Genomic DNA, 20,575 nt, shown 5'->3' on the forward strand with positions numbered 1-20,575 from the left:
ATACTTAGAATTTGTTGATTATTAAAGTAAAAAAATGAGTAAACATGTTAAAAGATGCTCTCCGAAGTCTTCTTTCAAATTTCATCATTAATATTTTGGCAGATATTTAGAAAAGAAGAGGTTGCTATTTCCTAGATTCTTTTTCGTCTCAGATCCAGCGTTACTGGAAATCCTCGGACAAGCCAGTGATTCACACACCATCCAGGTTTGCCGATAGATTTCCTTTGTCTGAAAAAAGTGTGGGAAATGATTGTGGGAATGTAATAGAGTTATCCAGCACAGAAATAAGCTCTTTCTGTGGATAGCAGAAGGCATACAGCAGCAATAAAGGGGCTTTTTCTGGTTGTCTGCCAGTGACTAACGGAGTTCCGCAGGGCTCGGTGCTGGGGCCGCTGCTCTTCACGTTGTATATTAATAATTTGGACGAGGGGATTGAACGCTTTGTGGCCAAGTTTGCAGGTTATATGAAAATAGGTGGAGGGGCAGGTAGCGTAGAAAAAGCAGGGACTCTGCAGAAGGACTTGGACAGGTTGGGAGAGTGGGCAGAGAAGTGGCAGATGGGATATAGTGTAGCAAAGTGTGGAGTCGTGCATTTTGGTAGTAGGAATAAAGGCATAGATTATTTTATAAAAGGGGAGAGAATCCAGAAATCGGAGGTGCAAAGGGACTTTGGGGTGCTGGTGCAGAATTCCCAAAAAGTTCATCTGCAAGTTGAATCGATAGTGAAAAAAGCAAACTCAATGCTAGCATTCATTTCAAGAGGGCTTGTTTATAAAAACAGGGATGTAATGCTGAGGCGCTGGTAAGGCCGCATTCGGAATAATGTGAGCAATTTTGGGCCCCATATCTGAGGAAGGATTTGCTGGCTCTGGAGAGGATCCAGAGGAGGTTTACAAGAATGATCTCCGGAATGAGTAGGTTAACATATGATGAGCATTTGATGGCACTGGGCCTTGTGAAGAATGAGGGAGGGACCTCATTGAAACGTAAAGAATAGTGAAAGGCTTGGATGGAGTGGATGTGGAGAGGATGTTTCCACTAGTGGGAGAGTCTAGAACTAGAGGACACAGCTTCAGAATTAAAAGACGGTCTTTTAGGAAGGAGATGAGGTGGAATTTCTTAAGTCACAGGGTGGTGAATCTGCGGAATTCTTTGCCACAGAAACCCATGGAGGCAGTCAGTGGATATATTTAAGCAGAGATAGATAGATTCTTGATTAGTAAGGATGTCAGATGTTATGGGGAGAAGGCAGGAGAAAGGGGTTAGGAGGGAGAGATAGTGTAGGAAAATGGCTGCAGATGCTGGTACAAATCGAAGGTATCACAAAATGCTGGAGTAACTCAGCAGGTCAGGCAGCATCTAGGAGAGAGGGAATGGGTGACGTTTCGGGCTGATGTCAGGGAGGCGGGACAAAGAAAGGATATAGGTGGAGACAGGAAGACAGTGGGAGAACTGGGAAGGGGGGAGGGGGGAAAAAGAGAGATACAGAGGAACTATCTAAAGTTGGAAAAGTCAATGTTCATACCACTGGGCTGTAAGCTGCCCAAGCGAAATATGAGATGCTGTTCCTCCAATTTCCAGTGGGCCTCACTATGGCACTGGAGGAGGCCCATGACAGAAAGGTCAGACTGGGAGTGGGAGGGGGAGTTGAAGTGCTGAGCCACCGGGAGATCAGGTTGGTTAAGGCGGACTGAGCGAAGGTGTTGAGCAAAACGATCGCTGAGCCTGTGTTTGGTCTCGCCGATGTAGAGAAGTTGACATCTAGAGCAGCGAATACAATAGATGAGGTTGGAGGAGGTGCAGGTGAACCTCTGTCTCACCTGGAAAGACTGTTTAGGTCCTTGGATGGAGTCGAGGGGGGAGGTAAAGGGACAGGTGCTGCATCTTCTGCAGGGGAAAGTGCCCGGGGAGGGGGTGGTTTGGGTAGGAAGGGACGAGTGGACCAGGGAGTTAAGGAGGGAACAGTCTCTGCGGAACACAGAAAGGGGAGGAGATGGGAAGATGTGGCCAGTGGTGGGGTCCCATTGGAGGTGACGGAAATGTTGGAGGATGGTTTGTTGGATCCGCTGGCTGGTGGGGTGGAAGGTGAGAACGAGGGGGATTCTGTCCTTGTTACGAATGGGGGGAGGGGGAGCAAGAGCGGAGCTGAGGGATATAGATGAGACTAGTAAGAGCCTCATCTATAATGGGAGAGGGGAAGCCCCGTTTCTTGAAGAACGAGGACATCTCTGATGCCCTCGTGTGGATCACCTCATCCCGGGCACAGATGCGGTGTAGACGGAGGAATTGGGAGTAGGGGATAGACTTTTTGCAGGAGACCAGGTGGGAAGACGTGTAGTCCAGATAGCTGTGCGAGTCGGTGGGTTTATAGTAGATGTCCGTCACTAGTCTGTCTCCTGTGATGGAGATGGTGAGGTTAGAAACGGGAGGGAGATGTCAGAGATAGTCCTGGTATATTTAAGGGCAGGGTGGAAATTGGTGGTGAAGTGTATGAAGTCAGTGAGTTCTGCATGGGTACAAGAGGTAGCACCATTGCAGTCGTTAATGTAGCGAAGGTAGAGTTCGGGGATGGGGCCAGTGTACGTCTGGAACAGGGATTGTTCGACGTACCCGACAAAGAGGCAGGCATAGCTAGGGCCCATGCGAGTGCCCATAGCTACGCCTCTGGTTTGGAGGAAGTGGGAGGGGTCAAAGGAGAAGTTGTTAAGGGTAAGAACCAGCTCTGCTAGGCGGAGGAGAGTGTTAGTAGATGGGGATTGGCTGGTTCTACGGTCGAGGAAGAAACGGAGGGCTTTAACACCATCCTGGTGGGGGATGGAGGTGTAGATTAACTGGACATCCATGGTAAAGATGAAGGAGTGGGGGCCTGGAAAACGGAAGTTATCGAGGAGATGGAGAGCATGTGAGGTGTCTTGGACGTAGGTGGGGAGGGATCAGACCAGGGGGGATAGGATGGAGTCAAGGTAGGAGGGAGAGATAGATCAGCCATGATTGAACCGCAGAGTAGACGATGGGCAAAATGGCCTGATTCTGCTCCTGTCACTTTGATCTTATGATCTACCTGTCTAACTGTTTCTTAAATGTTTAAGTCCCAGCCTCAACTACCTCCTCTGGCAGCATGTTCCAGACACCCACCACTCTTTTGTGTGAAAAAGTTATCCCTCAGATTCCTATAAAATCTTTTCCCCTTCACCTTAAACCTATGTCCTCTGGTCCTTGATTCACCTACTCTGGGCAAGAGACTGTGCATCTACCCGATCTATTCCTCTCATGATTTTATACACTTCTGTAAGATCACCCCTCATCCTCCTGCGCGCCAAGGAATAAAGTCCCAGCCTACTCAACCTCTCCCTATAGCTCAATCCCTCTAATCCTGGCAACATCCTTGTAGAGTATTTACATTTTATCATGATGGCCATTACAATGAGTGCACCAGTTTTGCTAGAAATTGTGGATGCTAGATTAGTGGAGGGCAGAACAGTCCTTCAAAGTAGCAATAACTTTAAAAGTTCCCTGAAAGAATGAGAAGAGATTCTTTTGTAAAGGCATCTCGGAAAATATAGTATTTATTACACGATTATAATTTGTGCAAGAATCACAATATTTTAATCAATGCGTACTGAATTGTTAATTTGCATGCTTGTGGTGATCTTCATATTAATTTAAAGATTTAGGGTGGAATGAATTTGTGCTACCATTTCATGTTGATCATACACACAGCAACTTAAACCTGATTTCTCCCCATTCTAGCTGCCTCACTTCATGTCTTATAGGGTAAACCACATCAGTATTTTTTGGCACTATGTTGAGAAATTTCTAAACAAGAATATTGTGAGTTTTTGACATTCACCATTCCAGAGGACTGTGCTGGTTGAGTAATATATTTAAAGTGGCTTAATTTTTGGTCCTTGGATATATCAAAATGGTTGTCAGGCTTGAGGGGATGGATGTCTTGCCTTCTCCTGCTTGTATTTCTCCTGCTCTACTGAAAAAGCCACACAAAGTTCTGTTAACAAATATTATGTTGCCTCTTAGGACAAGTAGACAGCTAGTATGCTGAATGATTCAGGAAGCCCCTTGTCCCTGAAGTGAACGCTGCTCCTGCAGTGAATCTGAGTGCATTCTGCTCTGATAATAACTCAAGTTCGATAAGATTTAAACAGCTAAAAATAAACATACAGGAATCATGCTCCTGAAATTTTGAGAAACTAATTTTTAACTTAATTCGTTTTTCATAATCCAGAATCAAGCAGAATGTAAAATGAGTGACCTGGCAACCCCATACATTCTGTTAGGTTAAAATGATCCCAAATACCTTGGAGTGTACCTGGACATTAAACTGGACTGGTCCAGGAACGCTGAGGCCCTGGACAAGGGACAGAGCCGGCTGTACTTTTTGAGAAAGCGCCGCTCCTTCAACGTCTGCAGTAAGATGCTGCAGATGTTCTACCAATCGGTGGTAGCCAGTGCCATCTTCTTAGTTGCGTGTGCTGGGGCAGCAGGGCGAAGGCCCTGGACGGAAATAGGATTAACAAACTCATCAGGACGGCTGGTTCCATCCTGGAGGGATTCGTGGGAGGTGGTCTTGGAGGGGAGGATGCTCCTCAAACTGCGAAGCATCCTGGACAATACAACTAGGGGTGCCAATTATAGCACTCCCGAATATGGGACAAGGTAACGTCACGGCTCCACACCCCACGTGACCTCACTCAGCCAGCGGCCACGTGCTCCCGCTCCACCAATGGGCTGGGAGGCGGGTTGCTACGCAGCCTCCGTTAGGTGGCTCCCGGGCCTCCACACCTACACTGTACGGAAGGTAGGCACAGATTTTAACCAGCATCTGCACTTTTTTTCCTACCACACTGTCCAGGCCCACAGCGTCCGGGCCTACAGCACCCCCCCAGGCCTAATATGGGACAAGGGCGGTCCCGTATAGGGGCAAGCCAATTTAACCCAAAATACGGGATGTCCCAGCTAATAAGGGACAGTTGGCAACCCTAAATACAGCACACCCCCTCCATGACACACTGGTCAACCTGAGGAGCACCTTCAGCAACAGACTGGTTCCACCAAGATGCAGCACAGAACGCCACAGGAGATCCTTCTTCCCTGTGGCTATCAAACTGTACAACTCCTCCCCCTTCTGTCATGGGGTGGACTGAGACTGACCCACCCCCCCCAAATCTTTGTACATCCCCCAAGCCTTTCCACTCGTTACTTTAATTTCATGTATCATGTATTTTGTGTTTTATGACTGTTGACAGATCTATTTCCCTCCTGGGATAAATAAAGTTCTATCGTATCGTATCCCCAAAATGCTTAACTCAAGTTGCATAGATTTACCAGGATGAAAAACTATAATTAAAAGAGGAGATTTCACAAACAGGGCTTTTTTTTTCCAATCAAAATTTGCCACAGAATTTCAAATCACCTCAGTGAAATTTCCATCATGGGCATCTTTGGTTGTAAAGCTAAATAATTGTCCAGCTCTTATCTGAACCAGGCTTTGTAGTACCATCCAAGGTGTGCTTTATACAATTTGACCTACAACATTTGAAATGTGATTTAATTTTATTTAATCTCAGTGTTTTCTTGTTTTTATCTTTTGTTTTACATGCAGGCCCACTTAGCAGGAGTGTTTGACAATGTAAATGAAGTGGAATTCCATCCAAAGGATTACGATACCATATTGGCTGTCGTTTCTAAGGAAGGAGAAACAATTCATGTAAATACTCATTGTGGTTTGATTCACATTAAAATCTATTTGAGAGTGTTTAATCCGTATGTTTTCTAAATAATGCATTTCTCACAAATAGAAATCAAAATACAAAAGCCAAAGCTTCTAATTTCTGACATTAATAATTCTGGATTTATGACATCCTGTAAACATTTTAACTTGCCATTTTTCATCAGAATGTTAAATGTTAGAAACCGATCATCTTCCCCATTACAGAGGCAGGGAAATGGAAAGAAAAAAGTGGTCTCAGATATAATTATTATCTACCGCAATACCCCTTTTGTCTCTAATTATCTTTGTTTTACTTTATTTCGTTTAGTTTTTAGTTTAAAGATACAATGCGGAAACAGGCCCTTCAGCCCATTGAGTCCGCACCGACCAGCAATCCCCACACATTAACACTATCCTACACCCACTAGCGACAATTTTCACTTATATCAAGTCAATTAACCTATAAACCTGTACGTCTTTGGAGTGTGGGAGGAAACCGAAGATCTCGGAGAAAATCCACAAGGTTACAGGAAGAAGGTACAACCCTCGCACAGACATCACCCGTAGTCATGATGGAACCCGGGTCTCTGGCGCTGCAAGCGCTGTAAGGCACCAACTCTACTGCTGTGCCACTGTGCCACCCACGGTTATTTTTTTCTATCCTTTATTGCCTTTCACTGCCTCTATACTTGGTTAAAACATGTTGGCTACAATTTTTTTGGGGGTTACTGTTGGTAAATTGCTTTACATTCTAATCCCAAATCATTACAGAGCTTAGCATTCCTTTTGCTAAATGACAAATTAGGCACTTTGTTGTCACATGAGCATCGATCGTCAAGCAGTGCTGATTATACAGAAGTCCTGGCAAACTGGACAGCTCAGTCCTGCTAACACATTTCAATCATGCAGAGAAAATATAGCATTGAACTACAAGACGAATTCCACCCACCTGTGGTATTTAAAGAAGTGCTCAATAACTTGGTTTATTGATGGTCATTGAAGGTCAGCAAATTCAAAAGAGGAACTTTATAATGAATCACGTAAAGCGAGAAAACCACTGCTTATTGCAGATAGTGCCTGAGGTGATCTGGCATTTCCAGTGATCCCGTTGATATAAAATTTCAGCCATTCAACTGGGCCCTAAGGGAGAGACAGAGAAGGACTGTAGGATGAAGAGCATAATGCCAACAAAATGTAGGAAATGTATGTCAGGGAGACAGGTTTTTTAGAAACTATTTGGTGCGTATTGTGAGCAAGACCACAGCTCCTCAAACAATCACTTCCACAATGGAGCTGGAGATGCAGGAAGGGACTGCAGATGCTGATTTAAACCGAAGACAGACACAAAAAGCTGCAGTAACTCAGCGGGACAGACAGCATCTCTGGAGAGAAGGAATGGGGTAATTCTGGGTTGAGACCCTTCTTTAGAGCTGGAGATATTTATTATGCCTTCCAATTTGCTGCTGCCATATCAGGAAGGTTTTGGAGATTGTCCATCTAAGGAGATGTCACTTGAAATATTTCTGCTTGAATAGAGTGCAGCTGGCAGCTGGGACATTGTGCCCTTTTCCCAGACCATCAGGCACTGGATTGCACCAGAAGGTTACATAAATGAAAACAAACATCAGGGAAGCTTCATGAATCATTTATATTATGTGATCGGAGCAGAATTTGGTCATTCAGCCCATCATGGCTGATAGTTGTGTATTTGCATGTTATAATTGTTTGTGATAATAGTTGAATATTGTGGCAACCAGTCATGCCTGCTTTATTGAGAGATTCTTAAGATTACTGAAGGCTTGACCAAGATCTCTGTAACCTCTCCAACTTGGTAGTGGGGGGGTGGTGGAAGCAAAGCGATAATGGTGTTTAAGAGTCTTTAAGTTGGGTACTCAAACATGCAGGGGATGGAGGGATATGGATTATGTGCAGGCAGAAGTGATTAGTTCAATTTGGCATCATGTTTGCCACCAACATTGTTCCTGTTCTTTGCCCATCCTACTTGACAACAGGTGGTTGTTGGGAACAAGCTTAGGGCAGGGAACTTGACAGGTTTGGAGACAGAAGAGAATGTACTTACTGGATCGAGACCCTTCTTCAGACTGAAGAAGGGTCTATATTCCTTCTCTCCAGAAATGCTGCCTGTCCCGCTGAGTAACTCCAGCTTTTTGTGTCTACTTCAGTTTAAACCAGCATCCGCAATTCCTTCCTATGCTTACTGGAATCAAGCATTAAACAAACTGCTGGATGAACTTGGTGAATTAGGCAGCCTCTGGGTAGGGAAATTAACAGGTCAGAGAACGATACATTGGATGTAGAGGCTGGTAAGGTGAAAAATGATGACCAGGGGAACTCTATCCCTGTTCTGTCTGTCTGTCAGAGAATGATTACAGGTTTCTTCCCCTTCATTCCTTTATTTTGGATGTCACTGGATTTATAGCTAATCCTTAATATTCTTGGAGAAAGAGGTGTTGAGCTATCTTCTTTATAACTGAGCATACACCGATCAGCCAGAACATTATGACCTCCTGCCTAATATGCTGTTGGTCCTCCGTGTGCAGCCCCATACGCAGCAGGGTGCGATGCACTGTGTATTGTGACACATTCCTCCTGTGACCACCATTAACATTTTCTGTGACTTGTTGCACAGTAGACCTTCTGTCGGTTTAGACCAGACGGGATAGCCTTTGTTGCCATCGCGCATCGATGAGCCTTGGGCGCCCAACACCCTGTTGCCGGTTTGTGGTTTGTCCCTCCTCGGACCACTGTCGGTAGGTACTCACCACTGCTGACCGGGAGCACCCCACAAGCCTTGCCGTTTCACAGATGCTCTGACCCAGTTGTCTGGCCATAACAATTTGGCCCTTGTCAAAGTCGCTCAGGTCTTTACTCCTGCCCATTTCTCCTGCATCCAACACATCAACTTCAAGAACTGACTGTTCACTTGCTGCCTAATATATCCCACCCCTTGACAGGTGCCATTGTAACAAGATAATCAATGTTATTCACTTCGCCTGTCAGTGGTCATAATGTTTTGGCTGATCGGTGTATTGTTGGGCCCTTTCAAATGCCAGTTGAGAAAGTAAATACAATGATTTGGATCTCTGCTCACATCGCGGACAAAACTGTCAAGGAAAGCAGACTTGCTTCCAAGAATGCCGGTGGACTAGATGGGTTGTTCCTATCCTTTCATTAATTGTAATAGATTGGTAGAAATAATTTCTACCTGCATAAAGATTAGCAACCAAGATATAGTTAGGACGTAGATGGAAAATAATTGACAAAAAGGGAAAAGAGTCTCTATGTTAACAACAACTTTATTGAATTGTTATAATTGAGAATGGTTTAGCTGAAAGGAAGATGGAAGCAGATTTAACAGGATGATTCAAACTGTCATATGTTGAAAGACTGGAGCGATGGACTTGTATACACTGGAATTTAGAAGGATGAGAGGGGATCTTATTGAAACGTATAAGATTATTAAGGGGTTGGACATGCTAGAGGCAGGAAGCATTTTCCCAATGTTGGGGGAGTCTAGAACAAGGGGCCACAGTTTAAGAATAAGGGGTAGGCCATTTAGAACAGAGATGAGGAAAAACATTTTCACTCAGAGAGTTGTAAATCTGTGGAATTCTCTGCCTCAGAAAGCAGTGGAGGCCAATTATCTGGATGCTTTCAAGAGAGAGTTAGATACTCTTAATGATAGCAGAGTGAGGGGGTATGGGGAGAGGGCAGGAACGGGGTACCGATTGTGAATGATCAGCCATGATCACATTGAATGGTGGTGCTGGCTTGAAGGGTCGAATGGCCTACTCCTGCACCTATTGTCTAACTAGAACAAATCAGGGGCAGCAATTGTAAAGGAATGTCTCCAAATTCAATTACGCCCTGTGTTACACAATGCAATACATGTGTCACACTATCTAAATCTGGAACTCCAGAGCCAAAAGCACTGTAGCAATACATTCCCCAGATGAATTGCAAGCATCAAGAAGGTAGCTCATCAAGAAGGGTCTCGACCCGAAACATCACCCATTCCTTCTCTCCACAGATGCTGTCTTCTCCCCTAGTTATTCCAGCATTTTGTGTCTACCTCTTTTCATAGGACAGTTAAGCATAGGCAATCAGCCCGGCCTGCCAAAATCTTATTTAATTAAAGTACAGCTGATTTTACTTACAAAGCAAAAGATTGTAAAGTGATGGTTAACGTGCTGAGGAGTTAAATTAGTTGTTCGCTATTTCAGGCTCCCAGCACAGACACATTAAGTTGATTGGATTTCTCTGCCACACAAGGCAGTGGAGGCCAATTCACTGGATGTATTCAAGAGAGAGTTAGATTTAGCTCAGGGCTCACGGAATCAAGGGATTATGGGGAAAAAGCAGGAACATGGTACTGATTCTAGATGATCAACCATGATCATATTGAATGGCGGTGCTGAATCGAAGGGCCGAATGGCCTACTCCTGCACTTACTTTCTATGTTGATGCAATGTAATAATTTTGATTGCCTGATAAAAATCACATATATTACCAGAATATTGGAATTTTTAAAGTATTTAGTTTAGTTTAGAGATACATCGCGGAAAGAAGCCCTTCAGTCCACACCAACCGGCGATCCCTGCACATTAACACTATCCTACACACACTAGGGACAATTGACATTTATACTAAGCCAATTAGACTACAAATCTGTACATCTTTGGAGTGTGGGAGGAAGCCGGAGCTCCCAGAGAAAACCCATGCAGGTCATGGGGAGAACGTACAAATTCTGTATAGATAGCACCCATTGTCAGGATTGAACCTGGGTCTCTGGCGCTGTAAGAATGAATGAATAAATGAATGAATAAATGAATGAATGAATAAGGCAGCAACTCTCCCGCTGCATCACTGTGCCTCCCCATTTTTAAAATTAATATTTGTTTGTTTAAGATTCAACTACAATGGTTGGTCTATTGTCACATATAAATAGATTGGGTAAAAGCGACTGATTCCCTGTTTTGAAGAGCATTTGTTTATTCAATGATCCAGTAGTTTCTCAGTTAGCATTCATGAGATGAGTTTATAATTCAATGTAAATGCTTTCAAACTATTTTAACAATATCTCTTTATGTTACCGGTCAGATTATTAGCAATAGTAATGTTGATGTCAGTAATGTTTATTTGTGAATCTTTTCTTGTTTGACATACAGTTGGATAAATCAGTAATTGCAAAAGGCCCTGTGGAGCTGTGGTTAAGTGAGCTACTGCATGTGCAGCAATCATCACTACACACTGTGATCAAATTAGCATTCTACAGTTTCAGCGAACCAGAATTCCAGCTAATACCATTCCTGTATGAGGCTCCTGGTCAGGTAAAATGAGACAGATAATCATGGTTTTGTTCAACTAATTGAACTGATTTGTTCAACTGATTGTTCAGCTGTGATTCTTCCTCTTAACCAAGCCCTGTGAATTGTTCAGATGAAATCATCCAGATGCAAAGACTATAATGTAGCAAGTTTTTAAGAAAGCACTTTTTGCACAATTCAAGTTCTTTTGCAGTGCAGTATTTAAAGTCATAGAGTGATACAGTGTGGAAACAGGCCCTTCATAGAGTGATACAGCGTGAACACCTGGGTGTCTTTGTCACTGAAAGTTGGCGTAGAGTGATACAGTGTGGAAACAGGCCCTTCATAGAATCATAGAGTGATACAGTGTGGAAACAGGCCCTTCATAGAGTCACAGAGTGATACAGTGTGGAAACAGGCCCTTCATAGAGTCACAGAGTGATACAGTGTGGAAACAGGCCCTTCATAGAGTCACAGAGTGATACAGTGTGGAAACAGGCCCTTCATAGAGTCATAGAGTGATACAGCCTGGAGACCTGGGTGTCCTTGTACACCAGTCACTGAAAGTAGGCATGCAGGTACAGCAGGCAGTGAAGAAAGCTCATGGAATGTTGGCCTTCATAACAAGAGGATTTCAGTATAAGAGTAAAGAGGTTCTTCTGTAGTTGTACAGGGCCCTGGTAAGGCCACATCTGGAGTATTGTGTACAGTTTTGGTCTCCTAATTTGAGGAAGGACATCCTTGTAATTGAGGCAGTGCAGCGTAGGTTCACGAGATTGATCCCTGGGATGGCGGGACTGACATATGAGGAAAGATTGAAAAGACTAGGCTTGTATTCACTGGAGTTTAGAAGGATGAGAGGGGATCTTATAGAACCATATAAAATTATAAAAGGACTGGACAAGCTAGATGCAGGAAAAATATTTGCAATGTTGGGCGAGTCCAGAACCAGGGGCCACAGTCTTAGAATAAAGGGGAGGCCATTTAAAACTGAGGTGAGAAAAAACTTTTTCACCCAGAGAGTTGTGAATTTGTAGAATTCTCTGACACAGAGGACAGTGGAAGCCAAATCACTGGATGGATTTAAGAGAGTGTTAGATAGAGCTCTAGGGGCTAGTGGATTCAAGGGATATGGGGAGAAGGCAGGCACGGGTTATTGATTGGGGACGATCAGCCAATCAATGGCAGTGCTGGCTCAAAGGGCCGAATGGCCTCCTCCTGCACCTATTTTCTATGTTTTTATGGAAACCGGCCCTTCATAGAGTCATAGAGTGATACAGTGTGGAAACAGGCCCTTCAACCCAACATGTCCCAGCTACACGAGTCCCACCTGCCTGTGTTTGGTCCATATCCCTCCAAACCTGTCCTATCCATGAACCTGTACTATTTCTTAAATGTTGTGATAGTCAATTACCTCAACTACCTCTGGCAGCTCGTTCCATACACCCACCTCCCTTTGTGTGAAAAAGTTACCCCTCAGATTCCTCTTAAATCTTTTCCTCTTAACCTTAAACAGATGTCCTCTGGTCTGGGCGTGCAGGTTCACCTACTCTGGGCATCTACCCGATCAATTCCTCTCATGAGTTCCAGCCTACTCAACCTCTCCCTATGGCTCAGATACTCTTGCCCTGGGAACATCCTTGTTAATCTCTGTACCCTTTCTAGCTTGACAACATCTTTTCTATAACATGGTGCCCAGAACTGAACACTGGAAATTTCTGGTAAGAGTCTCCAATGGTTTACTTCCAAGATAACAACTGGATATGAAAGTAGAGTGCAGGGATGAACAGGATAATTAGCAAGTCATTTTCTGTCAGATGTACCAACAGGTTTAATTATTCTAGGTGTCTAGAAGTTTAACTACTGCCCTTCAGAAAAGGAAATATTTGAATATTACCTCAAGGTATGAAGAAAATTTGATTGTAAAAGTGGATATTTTTTCTGATCGATATTTTGAGTGTTGATTCTGTGCCTCCTTTTCCATGTACAGGTGGGAATCCTGGCAATCCAGATACTGTGGACACGGGACTCAGAGGAAGCACTTAACATGTCAAAAGATAGCAAAAAGATCATGCAATCAACTAATCAGAAGTTCATGGATATGCTGCATGCACTTATCAACCAAACGACCCATAACCTGACCAAGTTTCAAAGGATCCAATTTGAAACTCTTGTTACAATTCATGTTCACCAGAGAGACATTTTTGATGAGTTGGTATGATGAAACAAGTTATACGTATTTTAATTTCACTTTGTTGGAGTTCTGTGCAACTGCGTTATATCAAATTTAACCCTGCTCCACAATTATTTTATGTGTAGAAAGGAACTGCAGATGCTGGTTTAAACCAAAGATAGACACAAAATGCTGGAGTAACTTCGGTCGAGACCCTTCTTCAGACCGAACCCGTCTCGACCTGAAAGGTCACCCATTCCTTCTCTCCAGAGATGCTGCCTGTCCCGCTGAGTTACTCCAGCATTTTCTGTCTATCCATGATTTTTCATATTGTATTTGCTGTTCCAAAGAGGTTAGTAGAGATCTGGTATCCTTCATTATCCACAATTTAAGAAATTTAGAGGAAAATTTGTTCCTAATGACTATTGCTGAACCTATTAACTACCAATGTACACACCTCTAACACTGTTACACTGTTGATTCCATTGAAGTCAATATAACAAAATACTGGGGAGTTACTTATGGCAATGTTTTAAATACCTACAGTTTGAGAAGGAGAAGCTGAAATTGGATGTACCAGTATTATTGTTGATTCCTAGCAGGACTAACAGTGGAGCCACAGCAGCAGGAGTTTCAGCTGAATGATGAAAGGCCTAGATGGAGTGGATTTGAAGAGGATGTTTCCAGCAGTGGCAGAGTGGACCTGAGTGCAAAGCCTCAGAATAAAAGGGATATACCTTTAGAATGGAGATGATGAGGAGGAATTTCTTTAGCTAGTGGGTGTGAATTCATTGCCACAGAGAGATGTGATGGCCAAGACATGGGGTATTTTTAAAGTGTAGATTGATTGGTTCCTGATTAGTAAGGTTGCCAAAGGAGAAGGCGGGAGAATGGGGTTAAGAGGGAAAAATAGATCAGCCATGATCGAATTGTGGAGCAGACTCTATGGGCCGAACGGCCTTATTCTGATCCTATGAACTTATGAAATTCATTCATTGTTCTAGAATTCTATATAATTGAGAGGAAAAAAATGATGAAACACGTGAGAAAAATCAAATATTAGAAAATAAAAATCAAAAAGGCAAGGTGGAAAGGAAAAAAGAATATGAAATGAAATCTCATTTAATATAAAAGGAAAGCCATGTTAACAATGAGCAATTAGTGGTGCAGGAAGAGGTGCAGGTGTGAGCAGATAATCTGTCCACATAATTCAAGGTTCGAATATTCTGTATTGATCTTTACCAAAGAAGAGAAGTTTTCCAATATGTTAGCCGGAGTAGGTAATAGTGGATGAACATTTCTGAGTAGGTGTCAGAAAGGCTTGCTTTGTTTAAAGTATCTAAGTCAGCATGTCTGGGTGGGATGCATCCTAAATTGAACATGAGCTCGCAATAATTTTTCAATCACTTTAGACATGGGAACCATCAGAAACCTATAATGTTGGAATGTGACACTTTTTCAAAAGATTATGTTGGATTTACCCGGCAATCCCATGTCCTTGGTGTACATGACTGCACACTGACGAGGGCTGATGTCCTTGGTGTACGTGACTGCACACTGACGAGGGCTGGTGTCCTTGGTGTACATGACTGCACACTGACTAGGGCTGGTGTCCTTGGTGTACATGACTGCACACTGACTAGGGCTGGTGTCTTTGGTGTAGATTACTGCACACTGACTAGGGCTGATGTCCTTGGTGTACATGACTGCACACTGACTAGGGCTGATGTCTTTGGTGTACATGACTGCACACTGACTAGGGCTGATGTCCTTGGTGTACATGACTGCACACTGACTAGGGCTGGTGCCTTTGGTGTAGATTACTGCACACTGACTAGGGCTGATGTCCTTGGTGTACATGACTGCACACTGACTAGGGCTGATGTCGGTGTAGATTACTGCACACTGACTAGGGTGGCTCAGCGGCAGAGTTGCTGCCTTACAGCGTCTACAGCGCCAGAGACCCGAGTTCGATTCCGACTACAGGTGCTGTCTGTACGGAGTTTGTAAGTTCTCCCCGTGACCGTGTGGGTTTTCTCCGGGTTCTTCGGTTTCCACACTCCAACAGCGTACAGGTCATGCAGATTAATTGGCTTGGTATAAGTGTAAATTGTGCCTAGTGTGTGTAGGATAGTGTTGATGTGTAAGGATAGCTGGTCGGTGCAGACTTGGTGGGCTGAAGGGCCTATTCTCTAAACCACAGCCTGTTTGCTGTATCTCTGAACTAAAACTAAACTAAAGATTGACACAAAATGCTGGAGTTAGCGGGACAGGTAGCATCTCTGGATAAAAGGAATGGGTGATGTTTCAGGTCTAAACTAAACTGAACCTAACAACATAATAGTGTAAGAAAATAACTGCAGATGCTGGTACATTTCGAAGGTATTTATTTCACAAAATGCTGGAGTAACTCAGCAGGTCAGGCAGCATCTCAGGAGAGAAGGAATGGGTCAGGCATTTAACAATACAATACCTTTGGTGTTAGATATCAGGGATACATGTCTTGGCAAAAAAATCTCTGCTAAAGGCACTGAATCATATCATATCATATCATATATATACAGCCGGAAACAGGCCTTTTCGGCCCACCAAGTCCGTGCCTGGAGAATAACAGATTATTTTGTAATATGATTAACCCCAAGTTCCCAGAGATTTTCTTTGCAACTCTCAGTTGGGAAGTTATGCTTATGTTTGAATAGAAATAATGCAATTGTATTAGATGTCTGATTTCTTATCATTAAGTTGTTACATCGATATTTTGTGTTCTTTGTGTGCATAGGTTAGAATGCATATCAGATCAGTTGGTGACTTTGAATGGTTGAAGCAAAGTCGATTTTATTTCAAAGAAGACACACAAGATGTGAGAGTGGGTATCACTGATGTGGAATTTATCTATCAGAATGAGTTTCTTGGCTGCACTGACCGCCTTGTCATCACACCTTTAACAGACAGGTGGGGCTGCAGCTTTTACATTTATTTTATTTATTGCATTATAATAGTAAAGATAGAGTGATTGAACTTTAATGTTGGATTTTCCTCTAGGTACCCTGAACAGTGATTTCAGATCCTCAGGTTTCTATTACCATGGTTTGAGGCATGACCAACATATATTTATAAGACAATATGTCCTTTAGACTTCTGTTTTTTAATGTTTCATGACCCTCTAAAGTTGTTTGGATTATCAAGTTCCCCAGCGTTTTTCCACTGAACTACTTGGATGTATCCATTTTTGTTTGAAAATATATCTGCTTGCATTGGAATCCTTCCACCACAGATTTGACCACTTATTAATCAGTGAATTGTTATAATTTTATGGGTGACGTTTCGGATTAAGACAAGAAGGGTCTCGACCTGAAACACCACCCATTCTTTCTATCCAGAGATGGTACCTGTCCCACGAGTTACTCCAGCATTTTGCGTCTATCTTCAGTTTAACCCAGCATCTGCAGTTCCTTCCTACACATTAGAATTTTCTGCTTCTGTCCGACAAATAAAGCTCTGTTATACCTGTTGTACCTGTTATAATATTCCCACATATGACGCACTGGTCAATCTGAGGAGTTCCTTCAGCAATAAACTGGTTCCACCGAGATGCAGTACAGAACGCGACAGGAAATCCTTCTTCCCTGTGGCTATCAAACTGTACAACTCCCCCTTCAGTCGTGGGGAAGACTGACTCCCCTCCCCCCCCCACCCCCCCCCCCCCCCCCCCCCCCCTCACCCCCTCACCTACCAAATCTTTGCACATCTTTTCAACTCGTCACTTTAATTTCATGTATCTTGTGTTTTATGATTGTTGGCAGATCCAATTTCCCTCCTAGGATGAATAAAGTTCTATCGTATCGTGTCGTATGAATTTGTGTGTTATTGCCAAATGAACTTTTTGACTCTTTTGCTACATATCACAGATGTTACCATGGGCACATGCTTGGGCCCAAGCTACATTTGTCTTTTATAGGTCTGGTGGAACAGTCCTTATTCCTAGCTGACTGTGGCACCCCTTCCCTGTTCGTTCTCTGGTATTTTGAGAACGGCACTGGGGCTGCTACTTGCACCCACGCAGAATTTGTCAAATTCATCAACTTTGCCACTAACTCCAACCTGCCCTCAAATTCATCTGCACTATTTCTGACACCTTTTTCTTTTCCTGGATCTCTCTGTCTCCATTTCAGGACACAAACTATCCTCTGATAACCAATATAAACCGACAGTCTGAAAGATCGTCCACTGAAGCTACATGGATGTCACCTGGTTGGCCTTGTACAAAAGACTCCCAAATAGTTAATGGGAAACATAGAAAATAGGTGCAGGAGGAGGTCATTTGGCCCTTTGAGCCAGCACTGCCATTCATTGTGATTATGGCTGATCATCCACAATCAGTAACCTGTGCCTACCTTCTCCCCATATCCCTTGATTCCACTAGCCCCTAGAGCTCGATCTAACTCTCTTTTAAATTCATCCAGGGAATTGGCCTCCACTGCCCTCTGTGGCAGAGAATTCCACAGATTCACAACTCTCTAAGTGAATTTTTTTTTTCTCACCTCAGTTTTATATGGTCTCCCCTTTATTCCTAGACTGTGGCCCCTGGTTCTGGACTCCCCCAACATTGGGAACATATTTCCTGCATCTAGCTTGTCCAGTCCTTTCATAATTTTATACGGCTCTATAAGATCCCCTCTCATCCTTCTAAACTCCAGTGAATACAAGACCAGTCTTTTCAATTTTTCACAGAAACATAGAAAATAGGTGCAGGAGGAGGCCATTCGGCCCTTTGAGCCAGCACCGCCATTCATTGTGATCATGGCTGATCGTCCACAATCAATAACCCGTACCTGCCTTCTCCCCATATCCCTTGATTCCACTAGCCCCTGGAGCTCTATCTAACTCTCTCTTAAGTCCATCCAGTGATTTGTCTTCCACTGCCCTCTTTGAATTAGAGGAACAAATATGCCGAGAGATTGCAGTCAGCTCCGTCTAAAAGGTTTGTCATAGTAGGGGAGGAAAGTCATAGTAGGGGATTTTAACTTTCCCAATTTGGAATGAGACTGCCATTGCGCCAAAGTCTTAGATAGGGTGGAATTTGTCAAGTGTGTTCAGAAAAATTTCACTCCCCTCTTCCAAGCCAGAACAGAGATAGAGTGTCCTTCACCATCAACTTTCAACCCACGAGCTTCTGCATCCAAAACTTCCATCAGCCCCTGTAGGATCCTGATTTGCCTGTCCTTCCCCACCCACCTTTCCCTGACCCTTGGCACTTTCCACATATGACAGTCCCGCCATTCCGGGAATTAACCTAGTAAAGGAAGTGCAACACTTGTCCCTACACCTCCTCCGTCACCACCATTCAGGGACCTACATATCTTTCCCAGGTGAGGGAGAAACTCACATGGTCCTTCTCCAACTGGTCTGTTGCATTTGGTGCTTGTGAGTAGGAAAGCACTCCCCTTCTCTGTGAATATTTGTCTATCCACAGCAGTTATCTTGAACTTCCAGTTGCAATAGACAATAGACAATAGGTGCAGGAGTAGGCCATTCGGCCCTTCGAGCCAGCATCACCACTCAATGTGATCATGGCTGATCATTCTCAATCAGTACCCCGTTCCTGCTTTCTCCCCATACCCCCTGACTTCGCTATCCTTAAGAGCTCTATCTAGCTCTCTCTTGAATATATTCAGAGAATTGGCCTCCACTGCCCTCTGAGGCAGAGAATTCCACAGATTCACAACTCTCTGTTCTAAATGGCCTACCCCTTATTCTTAAACTGTGGCCCCTGGTTCTGGACTCCCCCAACATTGGGAACATGTTTCCTGCCTCTAACGTGTCCAACCCCTTAATAATCTTATACGTTTCGATAAGATCCCCTCTCATCCTTCTAAATTCCAGTGTATACAAACCTAGTCGCTCCAGTCTTTCAACATATGACAGTCCCGCCATTCCGGGAATTAACCTAGTAAACCTACGCTGCACGCCCTCAATAGCAAGAATATCCTTCCTCAAATTTGGAGACCAAACCTGCACACAGTACTCCAGGTGCGGTCTCACTAGGGCCCTGTACAACTGCAGAAGGACCTCTTTGCTCCACCAAGTCAATCTCCTCCACCACACACTCTACACTGACAAACTGCATTACTGAAATAAAATCTTGGCTTCAATCAAACTTCCTCAAACTCAATTGCAACAAATCTGAAATCATCATCATTGGTCCAAAAATGCTCACCAAATCCACCCAAAACTTCATCCTCAACATTGATGGTCTCCCAGTATCCACCTCACCTCACATCCGGAATCTTGGAATCATCCTTGATCAAACCCTCTCCTTCGACAAACACATCAAACACATCACAAAGACAGCCTTCTTCCACCTCAAAAACATTGCCCGTCTCCGTCCATCCCTCTCCTCCACAGCTGCAGAAACCCTCATCCACGCCTTCATCACCTCCCGTCTGGACTACTGCAACAGCCTCCTCTATGGCGCACCCTCAAAAATCATCAATAAACTTCAATACATTCAAAACTCCGCTGCCCGTCTACTCACACACACCTCGATCCGTGACCATATCACCCCCGTCCTTTATAAACTCCACTGGCTCCCCATCCCCCAGAGAATCCAGTACAAAATCCTCCTCATAACCTACAAAGCCCTCCATAACCTGGCCCCATCCTACCTGACCGACCTCCTCCACAGGCACACTCCCACCTGCACCCTCCGCTCTGCTGCTGCCAATCTCCTATCCCCCCACATCCGGACTAAACTCAGATCCTGGGGGGACAGGGCTTTCTCCATCGCTGCTCCCACCCTATGGAACTCACTACCCCAAACCGTTAGAGACTCCCCCACACTCACCACATTCAAAACATCGCTGAAGTCTCACCTGTTCAGTACTGCCTTCAACCACTGAAGGTCACCTCACCTTCTGTCTCCTTTCTCTGTTCATTTATTTATTTACTTATTTATCTATTTATTAATTTCCCTATGTTCCCAAAATCTCTGTAAAGCGTCTTTGAGTATATGAAAAGCGCTATATAAATAAAATGTATTATTATTATTATTATTATACTCAACTCCTCTTGTTATGAATGCCAACATTCCATTGGCTTTCTTCACTGCCTGCTGTACCTGCATGCTTCCTTTCAGTGACTGATGCACTAAGACACCCAGATCACGTTGTACATCCCCTTTTCCTAACTTGACGCCATTCAAATAATAATCTACCTTCCTATTCTTACCACCAAAGTGTATAACCTCACACTTATCCACATTAAACTGCATCTGCCATGCATCCGCCCACTCACACAACCTGTCCAAGTCACCCTGCAACCTCATAGCATCTTCCTCACAGTTCACAC

General features: G+C 43.8%; 1 protein-coding gene across 1 annotated transcript in view; it reads left to right on the plus strand.

Annotated features, from left to right (window-relative positions):
• Positions 1-20,575, plus strand: part of LOC144593828 (dynein axonemal heavy chain 8-like) — a 460,724-nt gene that overhangs the window by 199,906 nt on the left and 240,243 nt on the right. The window contains 5 exon segments of the mRNA XM_078399946.1: positions 103-205; positions 5,621-5,725; positions 10,918-11,079; positions 13,046-13,270; positions 16,008-16,180. Of these exon segments, the coding sequence (XP_078256072.1) occupies positions 103-205; positions 5,621-5,725; positions 10,918-11,079; positions 13,046-13,270; positions 16,008-16,180 (768 nt within the window).

Source organism: Rhinoraja longicauda, chromosome 5 (genome assembly GCF_053455715.1).
Source record: "Rhinoraja longicauda isolate Sanriku21f chromosome 5, sRhiLon1.1, whole genome shotgun sequence".
Lineage (NCBI taxonomy): Eukaryota > Metazoa > Chordata > Chondrichthyes > Rajiformes > Arhynchobatidae > Rhinoraja > Rhinoraja longicauda.